The 19,174-nt window shown below is 37.7% G+C and overlaps 1 protein-coding gene across 2 annotated transcripts; it reads right to left on the reverse strand.

The window, feature by feature from the left end:
• Positions 1-6,261: 6,261 nt before the first annotated feature.
• On the reverse strand, positions 6,262-18,932 carry LOC143036779 (N-acetylglucosamine-1-phosphotransferase subunit gamma-like). Of its 2 annotated transcripts, none has more exons than XM_076204515.1 (7): positions 18,384-18,932; positions 16,303-16,425; positions 15,827-15,910; positions 14,394-14,490; positions 13,135-13,332; positions 12,322-12,405; positions 6,262-8,952 (listed from the first exon to the last, which is right to left on the reverse strand). In XM_076204515.1, exons 1-7 carry the CDS (start codon positions 18,491-18,493, stop codon positions 8,782-8,784), a joined length of 867 nt encoding a protein of 288 aa, XP_076060630.1. In that variant the 5' UTR covers positions 18,494-18,932; the 3' UTR covers positions 6,262-8,781. The 2 variants fall into 2 exon arrangements, with proteins under 2 accessions (XP_076060630.1, XP_076060629.1); XM_076204514.1 differs by having other exon boundaries at positions 16,303-16,428; positions 18,384-18,929.
• Between the last annotated feature and the right edge of the window lie 242 nt (positions 18,933-19,174).

A 19,174-nucleotide genomic window follows, 5' to 3' on the forward strand; every position in this document is an offset into this window, starting at 1 on the left:
GTTGAGTGATTATTACACTCCAGAACTAGACATTTTCCTCCTCCTCCTCCTCCTCCCCTCTTTACACTGATCTTAGGTCCCAAAATAGTCGAGATAACAGCTCGAGTAGATATATAATTTGTTTTTATTAATTTTTATGATAATGGAATGTGTTGATATAACACTTCTGTGGCACTTCGTCTTCATTTATCTATCCATATCTGTTCATATATTTATATATTTTCCGTTCTTATTTCTTTATCTATGTATTTATTTATCCTTATACCTATTTATTAATATATTTATATATTTTCAATTTCGTTTTACTTTTTTAATTCTGTTAAATTTCTATTATATGTTTCGTTCTATTTACCTAGTTTATTTATTTGCTTATATTTGTTTGTTTATGTTATTTTATTTATTGTTAATATACAAAGGTTTGTTTATGTATGTTTATATTATTTTATTTATTGTTAATATGCAAAGGCAAATCCTGAGGGTTCCCGATGGAAAAGCTGACTCTCGTGCCGACGTTGTGGCTTCTTGTTGTTGTCTTTAGCAAATTCTCCCTTAAGAGTGACTCGAAAGGGGTATGGTAGTATTTTAACCACGGGAAAGATGATAGTCGTTATATCAAGTTGTGGCTATCGCCAGATGATCTTATTAAACTAATTGAACTTGACCTAAATCCTGGTCGCCGCAAATTGCGACAACATTCGGAGATGAACAGAGACACGAGAGATTAACTCGATCATCAGAGAAAGGTGCGTCTTGCCAGTACTGTGCACGATTTTCCACTGCGTACGTATCACCGCTTAGTGGACAAGCCGGGGGTCCTGCAGAGGACCAAAATGCTGAACTTCATTTTCATCGTCAGAGTGCTGAGAGGGGGGGGGGGTCTTTTTTCTAACGACCGTTCACCCTAAAAGGAGTGTGTGTGTGTGTGTGATTGGAGGTTAAGTCCTTTGTTGATAAGGGTATCAAGTGATCACGGTGAAAGGGGCTTTGTGAGAGATTGGTCCTCACCCCCTCCTCCACACTCCCTCCCAATCTCCACCTTAGATCCGCGTATCAGTATGAACGATATGAAGCTGTAGAAAATATGTTTGTATACGAACTCAGAGGTTGATAAGGGGTTGAGGGAAGGTTCACTGAGCTGAAGAAAGCCGCGTGGCCACAGCCAAAAAAATATATTATCGATCGGGTTCATTTACGTGTAAGAGATACAAATCTAAACGATAGGGTGCTTCCATTAACTGAGGCAAATCGCATCGCGGTCACCCCATCCACAGCACGATTTGGTCGGATCCGACCTGATCGTGTATGTACTGATTTCAGTTTGTCCGACCGACATACACGATCCAATCTGGTCGGATCCGACCAGATCTGTCCGGCGGCCTCAAGACTAGGTCGTACCGTGGATGGAGTCCCCGAGAACGATCACCTCGTAGGGTATCGCGGAGATGAGTGAAGTACCCTGGGAGCACCCAGAGAGGCAGGAAACGTTGTCACAAAAAACGTTTTCACAAATACGTTTTCACAAAAAAACGTTTTTCACTATTTTTACAAAACTATTTACAAGACACGGAACTGTTCTTTGGTCGCGGAGATGAATGAAGTAGGGAGGCAGGAAACATTTTCACAAAAACGTTTTCACAAAAAAACGTTTTTCACTATTTTTACAAAACTATTTGCAAGACGCGGAACTGTTCTTTGGTCAGATAGACATCTCCCTGTGCACAGGAGTTTCCCCTAGCTGAATGTGAACTCGGGCTCGAGTCTAGCTACCATTCGCGACTGCTACTTGCCCCCGCGAGTTCGAACGCGTAGGGCAAAGGTGAAGACCTCGGTTGCACTTAAACGTCTCGTAGCGTAAACTCGCCGTTACTGTCAGAGGAGAAGGGGAGTAGGGATGAAGATGGTGATGATGGTAATGCTCAGGTGGAAGAGGAGGAGGAAGGGAGGGAGGAAGAAAAATGGAGAAGAAAGAGGATACGGATGAAAACGAGAAAAAAAAAAACAGAAAGGGGAGGAATTGAGGGAGAGGATGAACGAGTGTGACTGTGATGGGTATAACGGGGGGAGGGGGGCGATGGAATGCAAGGGATCCTAAAGTTAAAAAAAAAAAATCGTCTGGCTTTAGGCAAACCAGATTCATAACATCGGGTAGGTTCGTCGTCCAGTCGCTGGTATACTGAAAAGGTCAGGACTCTTAATTAATCCTTAGGTGTGATGGCGTTCTTTGGATATTTTGTTCTGGCTAACGCGATATAATTTCATTCAGGTGAAAGCAGAACTCCGTTGTTAAGAGAGACGCACATTCGTTCTACACACCTTGGAGAGGATTATCTTGAAGTAAAATGCAATGAAAGGGTTAATATGTGTGTGTGTGTATATATATATATATGTATATATATATGTATATATATTTGTATATATATTTGTATATATATATGTATATATATGTATATATATATATATTGAGACATTCTGACAGGTTGACGTAAGTGGAGTAGGAAACACGTTCTTATGAAAAAAGCATACCTGCGAAGCTAGTCAGGAATAAACTCAAGACTAAGACTCCTGTGTTTCCTACTCCACTTACATATATATATATATATATATATATATATATATATATATATATGCATATATATATATGCAATAAGAACACTAGGAACGTGTGTTTTATAAATGCAAGGTAACCACTTAAGAAAATAAACAAATGGAGCAGAGCGCTTTCGTATATTACATCTTCAGTGTAAATTACAAAGAAAGAGGGTACAGCAAACATAATATAGGAACTACACTAGGAAGGATTGTGGACGAATTGTCCGGGCGTGGGTCACACGCCCAGCATTCTTTCATTTTGTAATTATTGGCTATTTCCTTACAAATATAATTATCAATCTTGTACAATCCTAAGTTAAGGTTAACGTTGTTATCATTTGAAGTTTTAATTAGGCAACTTTCAATTAAATTTCTCCCGACAAAATTATTGTTGAAAGTAATCACTTTAGCGTTTTCCCAGTTGATAGAGTGATTTTTTCCCCCCCTTCTCAGTCGTCATTTGTTGTTTTCCCATGGACCGGGTGGTTTGACGTTATACAACTTCTACGACTTTATCTGCAACACAGTGTTGCGTTCGATGTCATTGAAAAGCGGGAAGGGGAATGGGTTCAGAGGTAAAAGGAGAACGAAGGTGATAAAGATAATGGAAAAGAGAGGTATGGAATAACTGCCAGCATTTGGTGTGGATGTAGTTATCTGATTCATCTGGCGTGTTTTGTAAGCCGTTACTGGTGCTCAACTGCGTAGAACTGATGTCGGGTTGACACGTGATCGAAGAAAAAAAAAGTCACTATCGCTGACATGTCTGCCTTCAAATCATTATCCTTCATGGTGTTGCCAACTTTTATTGCTGTTGACTGTGTCGTTGTTGTTACTGTTCATTGTTGATGCATTGTTACATTCATGGAGCCTTTCAACATACAGTGTCGAATACAGTCTACCAAGTTCCCCTTTGCTTCGAATCAAATGCAATTATACTCGCATTTCGTTGGTCGCCGATAAATTTAAGGCAATTCTACATGTAAAGAGAATATCGTGCCGAGTAAAATATATTTGAAAGTAATTTTTCTCTCGCAGGCACGGACAAAATTAGGTATGAAATAATGAATAAATATTGTAGACGAAAGAAATAGTTTTGCGATAGATATTAATGAATAGAAACCCGATACGGGAATACTCGCATTTCTTTCTTCTCGTATGTCTTCCTTTCCTAGTGTCCTGCAAGGGACCAAGGACAGATGGTCCTACAAGATAAACAGCAGAGAGAATCCTCTCCCTACAGCTTATCTGTAAAATCCCATCAACCCTTCTCTTTCACCTAGACTTGCTGACAACTCAGTGTCATGATTAGGACAAGCTCTCTTATCAACTTCGATAACATTCCCCCTTCCCTTTTCTCAGAAATAGTTTGACAAGTACATAACACAGACAACAATCCAAAGTTTCTTCCCAGAAAAAATTATGGGAGAGTACAAGGATTGTTGCGGGTTTCCAGTTTGTGAATAACAGAATGGAAGAATACATGGAGCATATAGTATGGGAGTACCAATGCGGCTTTAGAAGAGGGAGGTCAACAACAGATCAAATTTTTGTTATAAGACAACTAATAGAAAAGTATTGGGAATATGATAGGGAGCAACTACACCTGTTCATCGATTTCAAACAGGCTTATGATAGTGTGAGCAGAACATCTCTATGGAAAATAATGGCAGAATTAGGAATACCACATAAGTACATCAGATTAACAAGAGCATGCTATGAAAACACAAATAGCGTAGTGAGATGTGGGAGTAAAACTACATCACCTTTTCAGATAGGAGATGGCCTAAAACAAAGATGCTTACTCTCACCACCATTATTTAATCTGGCAATGGAAAAAATAATCAGAGGTAGTATGAATGGGAGAGACAAAGGAATTCAATTGGAAGATATAACCATAAAACTACTAGCATATGCTGACGACGTTGAGATAATGATAGAGAATCAAACAGAAATGGAAAACCTGGTGGCGCTCTTTATAAAGAAGCTGCAGAAAGTGTTGGACTCAAGATCAGTGAGAGCAAGACAAAGATAATGAAGGTACCAAGAGAGTCTAATTTGCCAGAAAGGGTACAGATTTTGGGGATGGACATAGAAAGTGTTAGATTTGAAATACTTAGGAGTAAAGGTGACCAGTGACGGAAGAATGAAACAGGAAGTGGAAGCCAGAATCGGAGCAGGAAATCGATGTTACTACAGCCTAATAGAATTGTTAAAAAAAAGGTCAATATCAAGAACAACAAAACTGAGACTGTACAACTCAATAGTGAGACCAGTCATATTGTACAGCTGTGAAACATGGGCCCTTACAAAAGCTATGGAGAAGTTTGAAGTTCTTGAAAATAAGATTTTATGGAGAATTTTAGGACCCATGTATGACAACCAAAGGCAAGAATGTAGAATAAGACATAACAGGGAAATTCGAGAACAAACAAAACAACCTCATATTAAAAATGTAACAAGATTAAAAAGATTGAAATGGGGAGGACATGTCACAAGGATGCAAGAAGATAGATGGCCAAAGAAAGTCCTCAATGGTGGAGTGCGTGGAAGATGACCACTTGGACGACCTAGAAAAGACTGGAGGAGATGCGTTGAAGAAGATGTGCAGATATGCAAAATAGAACCAAGAGAATGGAAGGAGGTGGCAGAAAGACATGGCAAGACGCTTCAGAAGCGGTTATGGATCACCAAGTGGCCCGAAGACCAGCGGAGTAAGAGTAAGAATGTCCTTAGAATCACTTATCATCTCTACCTAATATTATCTCCACTCCTTTCTGTCCTGCACTAATACCTTTGCTTAGCCCTATCTCCTTTCAGTAACTCATCTTCCACTTCATCTTTATCTTCTCCATGTACTTCCACACTCTTTGCCAATTTGTTTACCAGGCTCTCCACGTGTCTTGACCACCTAATCTTTTTTTAACATATCCTCCACCACTGTTTTCTGTCTTACCTCCATATCCTTTTAGTTTTAGTAACTTGTTCACTCGTATTTCCCAAGTAGTTCATATCTCTCACCTGTGTCTCCCTTCATAGCAGGATATCCAATATCCATGTAGATGGGACTGCTGGGCAAGACTGTTGTAGGTTTGGATAACTATTTGGTTTTGTAGGGGTGAATGAGAAATTTTTATATTTTGGAAATAGTTACTAACATATTATTGGCAAATCTCATTACTGCTTGGCAAGACTTGTAGTTTTGGATAACTACTTGGTTTTGTAGAGGTGAAAGAGAAATTTTTATATTTTGGAAATAGTTGCTAAGATATTGGCGAATCTCATTACTCCATAATGCACACTCCCGGGTGGATGATGAAAAGGTTACATATGCAAATATTAGTCTTATATATGTATGTAGATAGTCTTGATTATTATACAAAAATAGATTATAATAAATATGATGCAAATATATTGTTTTATATGGAGGATGAGGGTGAAATAATTTTTTTTACCCCGATTCAATGGGTTCTCAATGAATTGATATGCACTGCATATTCAGGTTTGCAACTGAATACATGAAAGAGCATGCAAACAATTTCCTCAAGGTGAAATCAGCGGGTGCTCTGTCAAGATATATATTTGGAATGTGATTACAGTAATTCAGTGGTCTATACTGTATTGGAATGAAGTAGGATGAAGTAACCTGTGGATACAATAACACACAATAGTAAAAAAGGTGCTGTTTTATTTACTTTCTTTGATATGATACATATGGTACATTGAAATATACAGTCGACATATTTCATTTTGCACCACCAGTAGTATTCAATATGTATGCACTTTTTGTCCTCCAGGAAGTTTCACAAAATTGTCCCAAGAAAAGTCGCTTGGCAGCTTTCCTTTGCCTCACATTGAAGAGGAGACCATTCTCAGTAGCAGTTAGGTGCAGTGGAGTTTATGTTGAGCCAACTTTACCATTTTTATTTTGATCACATTGTGCTTTGTGCATTTAAGCTCAATTCTATTATATTGAAACTTGTGCAAATCAGGATAAAGATGTGAGTGGTGGAATCACAAAACTGGGTTTCATAACCTGAAATTTCTCACCAAACTGACAGGAATGAAGTGTGATAGGTGGGAGCAAGAGACCATAGGCCTACACATGTCAGTTCTATGTCCCTTACCACCTTTCAAGCCTATCCATAAAGTTATCTAATATCTTAAAACAACCAGTTGTTTCACCACTCACTACATTGTTACTAAGTCTATTCATTAACCATTGTTGGTAAACTAATCCTTGCCTATTTCCTTCTGAAACCTAAGTTTGTCCAATTCAAATCCATTACAATGAGTCCTGCCCTGCTCTCTTAATATGATGACCTTGCCTACATCATTCTTGTTAAAGCTTTTGACCCATTAGAATGCTTTAATTAGATCACCCTGCATGCTTTTCGTCTTTAGATTGTAAGTTAAGGTGCCTGAACCCATCTTTGTATGGTAAATTTCTAAACCCTTGTATCATTTTGGTCATTCTCCTCTGTACGGAATCTAGTAAATTAATATCCATTCTATAGAAGCGAGACCAAACCTGTACACCTGTACTGTATAGTCAAGGATGTGTCTAACTTTTTCAAAATAGAGGTCAATGATTACATCTGCATTTTTGTTTGTAACTGTCCTAGCAATAAATTTGGTCTGTTAGCCCTATTCCTGTCACTAATGTACTGTTTCCTGCATTTAAGGTACACACTTGTTAACAATTTTAATTCCTTTTCACATTCTGTTGTTCTTTAATATGGCATTATAGCTATACCTGTTAGCTGAGCTGTGCAATCCTACATGTAATACACTGCACTTTGAGATGTTGAAGTCCATTTGTCACTTTACCAACCATGCAAACAATTTATCAAGATCCTCTTCCAGTATCCCAACATATCTTTCCCTGACCTAATATGGCATCATAGTTTAGTGTCATCCACACACATCAGTATTAATTCCACTAAGTCATTTATATACATAGTGAACAATAAGGGACACAAAACCAAGCCCTGGGGAACTCCACTAGTAACCCTACCCCATTTGGATTTTACACTATTAGTGGTGACCTGCAGTTTCTTTAAAGGGTCATGGGGAGAAGAAGGTACCCACTTATGGAAAGGAGGAGAGGAAGCACACCAAGCTGCCTGTGTACCCTGTGCATTGTCAAATGATAACTACAATACATGTTGTTCGACAAAACAATGCTCAAACTATGCCGAAACAACTTGGTGGGTTTCAGGACCCCATTTTTCATGAAAAGGTACCTCACTACCTCTTGTGGCCACAAACTTTACCACCACCCATTACATTAAGAAATAAATAATGCCTGTTTGCCTTGCACTTTTCAGACTATCAAGGCCAATTTTGTGACACTCCACTAATTTCACAATATTATTCCAATTTGTATATATTTTCAACATAAGGAGGATGTTCTAAAGCACTGCATAGTTAAAATAAAAAGGGAATACTAAGGTTCACATGCAAGAGACAAAACTATGTTCTAAGCTACAAACCAGAATTGTCTCTTTGAGTGAGAACAACAAGGGAAATTACCAATTAGTTCATTTCTTTCGGTTGATATCTGACACTAGCCGGGCAGCATATAAAAAAGTGTGCGAGTTTTCAAAGATGGAGGTAGCTGCATAAAAGGAAAATGTATTGACTGTAAGCAAACATTTAAAACAGTGTTTGATGTTTTTTCTCAGGATTTGTGAGGTTACCTACATCCTTTAGGACATGATGGCTAGTGGACGTCGTTTCCATGATTTAACTTTTCTGAAACCAACAATGAGTACCTGTACACAGTGGTCTAGTTAGATATACCAGATAGAATCAACTCTCCATCTCTTATCTTCGAATCCAGTCAATACCCTTACCTTTATCTGGAGAGCCATCTCTGATAGGTTTAAGATCTATGGATATCTTTCCTCCTCCTCCTACCAACCAGTGAGAGAGACAGACCCACAATACAGACAAATAGTCTACTGTTTCTACCCAGGTGATCTTTGGAATGACCTAAAGACTATTGTCGATTATTGTAAGGCTATGGGTTTCCAGTTCTCTAAAGAAAGTAATACAGAATATAACATTTCCTTTGAGAGAATAATTGCACTGAGCAATGTTGTGCAACACTCCAGTCCTATAACTGCATACAAAAATTTCCAAAGGGTTTTCTGATACTTCATAATTGTCCTATGCTTCTGACCACATTTAAACATCCTCAATTTTATTGTCATCTGTGGCACCCAATTCTAGGAGCATATCTTTTCTTCTTAACTCCAACTCCAGTTCAAAAATCCGCATCTCTAAAGTTCTCACTTTAACTTCACAAATGTCTTCTTCCTCCTCATTTTTTTCTTCTACGAGTTTCTCCTTCTCCGCCTGTGTATGAAATGACAAAAATAAGTAAATGAATAAATAAACTGATAAGTAAAGATAAAATCAAATATATCTACATACTGAGAGGGGAGCGAGAAGTTATTGTGTTTCTAGTATTGTGGATTTGGAGGAAGTGCATGACATTAAATAGGAATGTGAAAGTGGTAAACAATGAAATGATTGGAGTTGTTGTTGATTTAAGTTAGGGGTGCATAATGTCACCATGGCTGTTTTACCTATATATGTAGTGATGATAGAAGTGGATACAGGAGTTATGAGTAGGGGAATGAGGTTTGAGGAAAATGGGCAAGAATGAATGATCAGGAATTTTATATATATACGTATATGTTTTGCAGTATTTACAAGGCACACTTGAAAATAATATGCAGAAAAAAACACTGGTAAATAAGAAGCTTAGTCCGAACGTTTTCGTCTATTGAAGACATTATCCTTGATAATGTCTTAAATAGATGAAAACGTTTGGACTAAGCTTCTTATTTACCAGTGGATTTTTCTGCATATGTATATATATAGTCACAGCTGTGGATGTGTTGTGTCTTGCGACACTGCTTCTGACCCAGGGCAGTGGACAGGATGCAGGGATGACCCATCATCCAGGAGGTGCCAAGATGTGAGGGAGGGAAGAGGGTGGAGGGGAGTGGAGTATGTAGGGGTTGAAATGGGTGGGAGTGGTTTCTGTGCTGTTTTCTTTTTGGCTACCTCCCGTGAAGGGAAGAAAAGAGCCTTTGGTATATGTATGATGTATATATAATACATACATATACCAAAGGCTTTTTCCCCCTTACACAGGAGGTATCCAAAAAACAAAGGCATAGAAACAATTTCCACCCATTCTATCCCCTACATACTTCACTCTCCTCTTCCCTCCCTCTTATCTCGGCACCTCCGGGATGATGGGTCATCCCTGCATCTTGTCCACTGCTCTGGGTCAGAAGCAGTGTCACAAGACACAGCACATCCTCTGCTGCTTCATTAAATCTGTGATCCCCCCCCCCCTCTGTCCCCTCATGCAGAAAAGGAGAAGTTGGGGAGAAATCCCTTCAGACTCTGTCAATTTATTTCTCATACATACTCCTTCACCCCCCATCCACTCCCCCTCATGCATCACAGCATCATCTATACACAACCATTCACCCTTATCTTCTGTCCTCTCCCATCCTTCCTTAACAGACATTTCCCTCTTTCCCAATGCCCCTTTTACCCCAGCCCATCTCATCCTAGGTTGCCCCTCATGTTCATTCCTTCCACCTCTGCCTTCCACACCTCTTTTACTAATCTTTCTTCACTCATTCTTTCCATATGCCCAAACCATCCCAATACTCTTTCATCAACCCTATCTCCCAACTCCCTTTCCACCCCTGTTCTCCTCCTCACCTCCTCATTTCTCACTCTATCCAGACTAATAACCCCTATCATACTTCTCAGGTATTTCATCTCGAGCACATTCAATCTCCTCTCTTCCTCTCTTATGTTTCATGTTTCTGCCCCATACAGTGCTGTTGGCACAATCACTCCTTCATACAATCTCCTCTTAGCATCCTTTCCCAAATGTCTATTTCTTATTACACTTTTTAATCCCCCAAGGCATTTACTCACTTCTCTCAATCTATATTCTACCTCGATCCCCATTCCTCCCTTTCCTGCCACATTTGTACCCAAGTATCTAAAACTACCCACTTCCTCCAGTCTCTCGCCGTTAGTACTAACTTCCAATCTGCTGCCACTTTCTCCCCTTGTACATCTCATCACCTTACTTTTACCCACATTTATCTTCAACTTCCTTCTTTAGCACACCTTCCCAAACTCTGTCACTAACTTCCTCAATCCCTCCTCTGATCCTGCTACAAGGACAGTGTCGTCAGCAAACAATAACTGGCTTATCTCCCATTTTTCTCCATTTTCTTTAACCATCTCCAATCCCTGACCCACTACCCCTGCATTTACCTCTTGCACCACCTCATCTATGTATAAATTGAACAGCCAGGGTGACATAACATCCCTGATGAAGACCCACCTTTGTCTCAGATCACTCACTCTCTCCATTTCCAATCCTAACACAGGCTTCTTATACTCCTCCATTTCTTTCTCATTTAAGCAGCAGTTCACTTTAAGGACCTCCCTACATTCTGCCCTTTTCCTCTTTCTTCACCTATCCTCCACTTTCAACTAACCTTCTAAAAATTTATCTGATATTCCCCCACTCTCTCCCCTTAGAACATGTACATCCTTAACTCTTTCTACTATACTCCTGGTCACCACTATATAATCAATTAATGCTCTATCTACCACCTTTCCATCCAACACCCTCTCCCATGTGTACTTATGCTTGACTTTCTTCTTAAACACTGTATTTGCTATCATCAACTCTCTAGACACATCTTCACCATGAACTCTCCACTATGATTCTTTCCTGGAACTCCACATTTCCCAACCACTCTGTCAATTGGTTTATTTCCTACCGTAGCATTAAGGTCTCCCAGTACTATTACATTGACATTCCTCCCTAATCCCTCTATGCACTCATTTAAATCTATCCAAAAAGCCTCTTTCCTCTATACTCTTCTCACCACCAGGCCCTTATGCACTTACAAAAACCCACATTCCCTTTCCCAGTTTCACCTTCATCCACATTAATCTTGAAGAAACCTCCTTCCACTCCACTACATGTTTACCTATCTCTTCACTTACTAGTATAGCCACCCCTTCTCTCCCTCGGCCTCTCTTCACTCCTGAGAACCTCCCAACTACACTCTCCCTTCCCTTTCAACTAAGTTTCACTCAAAGCCAACACATCCATCTTTCTTCTCACAAACATATTACCTATCTCTTCCCTTTTACTCTCATCTGTACCACATCCATGCACATTAAAAGACCCAATCCTTAGGGTGCTGGTTGGAAAACTCCTAGACCCTCTTATGCCTTTACATTTTTTTTTTTTTTTTTTTTTTTTTTTTTTTTTTTTTTTTTTTTTTTTTTTAATGTCCTGGGGCTACAGGGAGAAGGATGCCTGGTCCCAATCCCTGTCCCGCCTCTTACAGTCTGAGTGGAAATACTTGGTGGCAGCATTCTTTTCCCCCACCACAGGGTAGGCAAAACAAGGAAATGAAATTCAGAGAAATGGTACAGGACACCAACAAGGGGTTGGGGGACAGCATAACGGAGGGACAGTAGCAGTATAATAAAAGTTTCACCATCTCTCTGTGATCATAGTCCTCCTCATTCACAGACAAAATGATGTGTGGCTCTGGTCTGTAGGGTGTCCCCATATAGACCCTAAAGTATCAACTGCATGCTACTTTGCCATAACAACATGCAGCCAATACCCCAGATGAAACCAAACCAGGATCTTACCATCTCCATGAAAGTTGATTTTTCTTCTTGACTCATCTTGTACCCAGCAGAGATAAATATCTGGTCCAGAGCTGCTTGATAACCCTGAGAAAAAAGAATAAATAAATATAATAATAATAATAATAATGATAAAAAAAAAGAATCTTTAGAAATATGATTATGAAGAATCAAAAAGGAACATTATCATATATTTTGGTTTATTAGGTGAACTTTCAACCTAAAAGTGATCCTCCAAGATTAGAGAGAATAATTTTTCTGTTATCTGTGTTCAAATCCTATCACCTTCACCTCCGTCTGGAGGTGTTGCCCTAAGGATGGGTGCCCCTCTGTCTCTGGACTGGGCCAAAGATCCCTCAACAATATTTCTTCCACTTTTTCACATAAGGAAAAATGACATCTAGCAACTGCACCCCCCCTAATACTCAAAATTAGTGACGGAGAAATAATCTTCAGAGATATCTCTCTGCAAGTCTATGAAACTTAATCCAACAAAGATCATTATTTTAAAATTCTTCCATAAATAGGAGGTTGTCTTATCAAACTCTTAAGTATAAAATGAAAACTTCAGATCTAGTGTTTTAGCGTATCTAGTTATCATTATTAATGCTTTATTTTGTGCAGTTTGTAGGATGTCTTTGTTTTCTTGATTGTAGGGAACCAAGTCATGAAGGTTTAGTGCAGTGTGGTCCTCTTGAACAGTTTGTATGCTGTGATTTGTTTCTGCTGACCAAAACATGTGCTTACTACTGATCTTGATATGCTTATTAAAGAAATGAATAGAGAATAATGAAAATATGTTTATTGCATGCCTACCTTTTCTGTAATTTCCTCATTGTATTTTTCTGTCTTTCGCAAATCCCACTCATGCTGAAGGTTGGCTGGAAGTCTTGGATAGACTACCATTGCATTCTTTCCACATACCAGAGGTGTTTCCAAAACAGCATGATAACCACATTTTTTAGGCTCACTTACTCTTAATAATCTTGCTAATGGGCCGCATTTGAAATATACCTGTAAATGATAAGTCAAATGTAACTGTTATCCCATAAATGATTTGTTAGAACACAATATAATTTAATATTGTTCCCTTTGAAAGTATACAAAATGATAAAAGTATAGATGCAAAAGTACACAAAGTCTGTCTATGAATACAGTATATATATATATATATATATTTTCTTTTCTTTCTTATAAGAGAGGTATCCAAATCAAAAGGCATGCACCCACTCCCGTCCACCACCACTCTCTCTCATCTTAGCTCCTTGTGGATGAATGGTCATCGCTGTATCGTGCTCACTGCCCTGGGTCAGAAGCAATGCACCAAGACAAGAAATAAGACAAGATTGAATAATTTTCCCCCCAATATATAAACCATTGTCAATTTTAATTTTAACCATATTCTTTGTGTGCTTTCTTATTATAGAATTAATAAGAAAATATGCAAAGAATATGATTAAAAGCAAAATTGACAATGGATTATATGTGGAAAAATTATTCAAATAAAGCACGTGATTCGTAGAGCAGAGGTGGATGGTCTTGGTGCTCTGTATTCACTCTATTTCCTTCCCTACTTAACTCAAACAAACATGCCTTATATCTTGGGAGTGGTCTAGAGACTGTCAGGCTCTCAGGGGCACACTTCCAGATGGAAGTGACGATGTTGATGAGTTCAGAAGATGGGCAGCCAGGAGATTATTCTCTCTGATACAGTAAGTCCTCATTATAAGGTACATATGCGTCCCCGAAAACCTTACCGCAAATTGAAATTACCGTATACCAAACCCATTATAACATGTAATGATAGGATATGGCAGACGTACCTTCTCCCTGCTCTTTCCTCTTCAAAATATCTAGCGGATAACGTACCTGTGAATTTTTCTTACCGTAAATAGAATTGAGGGTAGTAATTACCAAATATTGTAACTGAATTTACTGGATAAAGAATTACCGTATAAGGAGGACTCACTGTATTACATGCAGGTACCCATCATTGTACCTCTCTCAAGTACTAACTACATGCAAGTATGTAGTCAGTACCCCATTGTAGGGTATATATCCAATAAGTACAATACCTCTGCTGATCTGAATGTTGAGTTTCCACAGAGAGAACCTTCCACCATTTTCATGGCAACGAAATTATTGTTTTCAATAATCCATTCACCCCAAACTCTGTCAGAGAAAATGGGAGAATAAATGTTAAGAAAGGAGAAAGTCTTTGCATAAAGTAATCTCATTCTATTCAAGCCAAATTGATCAAAACTACAGTACATGTGTATCATGTTATATATCCAATTTCTAAGATAAATGACATGCTTAAATTCCTTTAAGGGGAGGAAAAGCAACATAGAAATAAAGAAGTTATTTGTTGCACCAAAGAAAATGAGGAAACAGAAAATATAGGCAAAGAACAACTTGCAACCAAAGTAAAAAAGCAATGGGACCTGATTTATATTAAAAATAGCAATCCTTTCAAATGCATTCACACCTCACCAAAAAAAATACATTGTACATCTTAGTCCAATGCTTGATGATTAATTTTATATGTACTCGAGGTCTTCATATTCCTTTTTATGTCAGGAAAATTAAAATGAAGGGCTAAAGAATGAGAGGAAATGGGAGGGGGTTAATGAAAGTGTTTTAGGAAGGGGATTACAAATTGAAGTGTTGTGGGGAAGTATATATATATTTACCAAAGAACTGTTCCCCTTTATAAGAGGGTGGTCTAGTCAAAGCATGCACCCAGCCTTCTCCCATCCAGCACCCACCCTTCCACCATTCAACACCCATTTGTTGTCACTTCAATCTTAAATCCTTATGGATGAAGGGTATTCCTGTCCCATATAACGAGGACTCCCTGTAGTAGGAGGAAAGGTGTAATTGCCAGCTGTCAGGTCTTTGTATGTAAAAAAAGTGTAGGAAATACAGGCAAAGTTGTTAATGAGAAATCTTGGTCCCAGTCTGAAGATTGAGTGTCACCCTCCACATGAAGGTGACGGCGTTGTTGGGTTTTTAAGACATCTATCAAGGAAATGATTCTCTGATGTCAATCTAGCAGGATCATCACTGAGACAGGATGATGAAATGAGAGAAAAAGAAGGAAGAAAGGAAAAAATAAAAGAGAAACAGTAACCAAGGATAAAAGATGTATGCCATATGGAGGAGAGATGGAGATAGAAAGTTTAGAATGAGTGATAGATGCTCCCTCAAGCAAACTAATGTTGCTTTAAAAAATCTGATTGAATGTTTATTCGTAATTGACCTGTAGTAATGTATTTGATTTTCAAATAATCAAATCCAGACATCACTAGCAATTCGTGATTTGTTCCATAATGTTTGAATTTGTTTAGAATTGAGAGCAAGGACAGAATATAATGGAACTTGTATGCACAGGTGGGATGTAGCGGTAGTACTTGGGAAGTGCAGGGGTGAAAAGAAACCAAGAATCTCATACATTAAAACTGGGAGAAGCAAAAGGAAAACGTATTAAGAGTTTAATCTTACTAACCCTACGACTCCCTTGTAGGGTTCATAAAATGTTTGGATGTCTTGCTGAGTCATGTTATGAAAGGGACACAGCCAATATTCATAACTGCAAATACAAACAAGGAAGTTATATTAGTGTAAATATTTTTAAATTGTTACAGTATAAAGAAAAAAGACAAAAAAGGTGAAACAAGTTCTACTTATATTACTTAGACAAAATAGTCAAGAATAACAAATCCTTAACAAACAATAAAAATATTTAAATTATGTTAAGCCTTGTATGATATCCTTTTCAATAATAATAATAATTGTTGCCTTGGTAGGAAATGTACAAAGTTAACAGATCTTCATAGACTCCCTATCCAAATAAATGTTCTATAGTCTAGAGTTCAGCCAAACACTGCTGCAAGTAGTACTTGGATTCTTGAAACCTTGGTAATAATTATGTCTTCTCAGGATCCATTGAGACATGATAGAAAGTCACTGGCCTATTCTTACCTTTCAATTGTGTACCTGAAGCACTGGCCTTGCAGTTCCTTTAAATGTGTTGGTCCACTGAAGTTCCTGGGAACCATTCGTAAATGGAGTTTTTCCACTGGTTTAGTTTCTTGGCGATACAAGCTACTGCAATAAAAATAAGAATTAGCCTACAGATGAAAGAAAAGGAAAGAAAAAAAAGACACAACGTTAAGATTTTATGCGAGTTATGATCACATTTTCTTAAGAAAATTGTGGTTTCGTTTGTGATATTAAAGTCAAGCTGTAATTCTCATATGTATTTACCTAGTTGTATCTTGTGGGAAGGGGAGCTCTAAATGTGCAACAATAGAATATACTAAACAAACTGGCTTTAAAATAATGGGTCTAGCTACACAATTTTTATTCTTTTCCCCTACCAATGTACTTCATATTAGTATGGTACATGGTATTTAAAGTAAGAACCTGGAATGGGAATGTACATTGTCACCAAGTTTCCCTCAGTTCTTAGGTGTCAACTCTCTTGACACATCACAAAGAACGAAATACAAAATAAAGATATTTTTATAGGAATAAGTTATAATTTTTCTACTTTCAGGCAATGGGAATAACTTTTTTCTCTCTCTCTCCTTCCCTCCCTCCATACTGGTGGTGATTCCTTTATTTCAAGTGATGACATCTTTACAGTGAACCATACAAAGTTGAAATGTTGCGGTCATCTGAAGTTGAATCACTCTCAGACTTCTTTTAAATGCACTTTTTTTCAAACTGAAAAAATACTGGGGTCATACCATAGTAAAATGCCCTCTCAGTCTTAGACTGCAACCCCTATACATGGAAGCATAAAGTAAACTTTGGTGTAATGATGACAGTGTGTAGGGCAAACTTCTAACTTTTGACTGCATATGAAAAATTTATAAAAATATGTATGTATTATGATAATAATAACCTCAATCAATTCATTGCCCTAGTTCTCTTGTAGAAGACCTGTATCCCCAAGGAAAATCACAATTACTAGTGTTTCAGCAGATAAGTAATTTTGGAAGGAACAAGTGTTGGACAATGTAGAACATTAGGGTTCATATGTGAATGGTTCACTATAGGATTGAACTGAGTAATCCGTATTACTTTTGAAGAAAATTTAATTAGTGTATGAAAATGTGAGGCCAAGTACTTAGGGTTTTTAACCAGTGGGAGAGTTTGATCATTTCATTGGACTACTACTGAAAATTTCTGAGGGAATGCAGACATTCCATTTAGTGTCAGCCATAATTCTACCTTGAGGTACATTTGTGTGATTTTGGCTACTATTTTAAAGTTATAGAAATAAAATTTTATTGTTGGGTCATCTACAAACATAAGGGATTTAATATGCTCAAGGTTTGGTGTGGGGATGTCATGTGTTAATTGGTTATATGGTGTTGAATATAGTTATGCTCTTGTGCTTGTTGAGTGAAGTTCATGAGCAGTGTGTAGGTGGATTGGCCTTCTTTGAATCCTTATTGGTTAAGGAAGGAATATGTGTTCAAATTATCTCATAGAATCAATCTTTCTATCAGTTTAGATATGAAAGAGAAGTTAGATTAGACCAGTAGGATGATGGCTTCTGTGTTTACACTTATGAGATTATTTATTCTAAGAAAAGTTTTTCAGTAAAAGTACATGGAATGCAAATGATGATAACACTATTTTCTACAAACATAAAATTTATATAACATGAGCATATCAAATTTAATCTATCTTGCAGATAAAGGAAAAAATAAGAGAACATTAATAACCCTTGTAAGGTATGTCTAAGTTAGGTTTTGTTAGGTTATGTCAGATTGTTAGGTTAAATTAGGTTATATTAAATAATGTAGGTTTTCATCTGTCAATATTATCACTTGTTTCAACATAGAAATTGTTCATGTACTCAAGAACAAAAGGGACTTTAGGGATATGAAAAGGGTATATTATTCATCTGATATTCTTAATTACATGTTTACAAACAAATGTTTCTACATGCCCTAGATGTTCAACCACGTCCACAAACTTTTGTAATCTTATCAGTTACCCACAGATAAACCTTGCCAAACAACTAGTTAGTGTTCTACAGTACTTACTTGTATCCTTTGTTGGGTAGCTCGTTGATTACTTTAATGGGCATAAAATCCTTAGCTCCAACAACAACGTACGAGGAAATTAACATTAACGTCAAACAAGAATATAACATTATGAACCAAATTTAATTTGAACTTGTTTTAGATTATACCTATATCAGTCAACTGTCCTTAAGTTACTAGTATTTCAGCATGTTCTTCGTTAAATATATCACTTTCAGTCAGTTTTCGCTTATTTTTCCTTGTCCTATAAATCGAAAATATACATCTCTCACGTCAACATTTGTTTGTTTACTTTTATGCACCCAGATGTTCGTTCTAGACACAAGTGACAATCTTTGCGTATTGACTTCGTTTTCAAAACAATCCATTTAGACGTAGAGACTTTTTGGTTGAAATCGTGTTAGATTAGGAATCATACGAAGGAAATCGTAGTTTCTTAAACAGTATGTATATTTAATGAACCAGAAACTTTGAATTATTATATGTTGGTAATCCGGTTGTGGAAAGCAATCGGACGAATGCACAATTCTCTCCCTGCACCTGGTTATTTCGTCCGGTGATTATCAACGTCAGGTAGAGCGTCGGTTGACTCATACGCCAATACGAGTTTATGCAACATAAGCACACAACCCCCCCCCCCGTCCACATATTGATCTGATTACATCTACTGGTGGTTATGGAAGTTGCATAATTTGTATCCCATGATTGGGGTCGCTCTATGCAATAATTCAAATGTTCAATTTTTCTGGTTAACTTTGTGTCTTGCGACACACGGCTATCATTCAACAGTC

Source organism: Oratosquilla oratoria, chromosome 21, assembly GCF_046742065.1.
Source record: "Oratosquilla oratoria isolate Oo_2021 chromosome 21, ASM4674206v1, whole genome shotgun sequence".
Classification (NCBI taxonomy): Eukaryota; Metazoa; Arthropoda; class Malacostraca; order Stomatopoda; family Squillidae; genus Oratosquilla; species Oratosquilla oratoria.

Coding starts and splice junctions, on each gene's coding strand:
- LOC143036779 (XM_076204514.1), bottom strand. CDS start 18,493: ATGTTATATTCTTGTTTGACGTTAATGTTAATTTCCTCGTACGTTGTT. Junction 13,333..14,393: donor CAACATTCAGATCAGCAGAG/GTATTGTACTTA, acceptor TATCATTTACAG/GTATATTTCAAATGCGGCCC. Junction 12,406..13,134: donor ATGAGGAAATTACAGAAAAG/GTAGGCATGCAA, acceptor CTTTTTTCTCAG/GGTTATCAAGCAGCTCTGGA.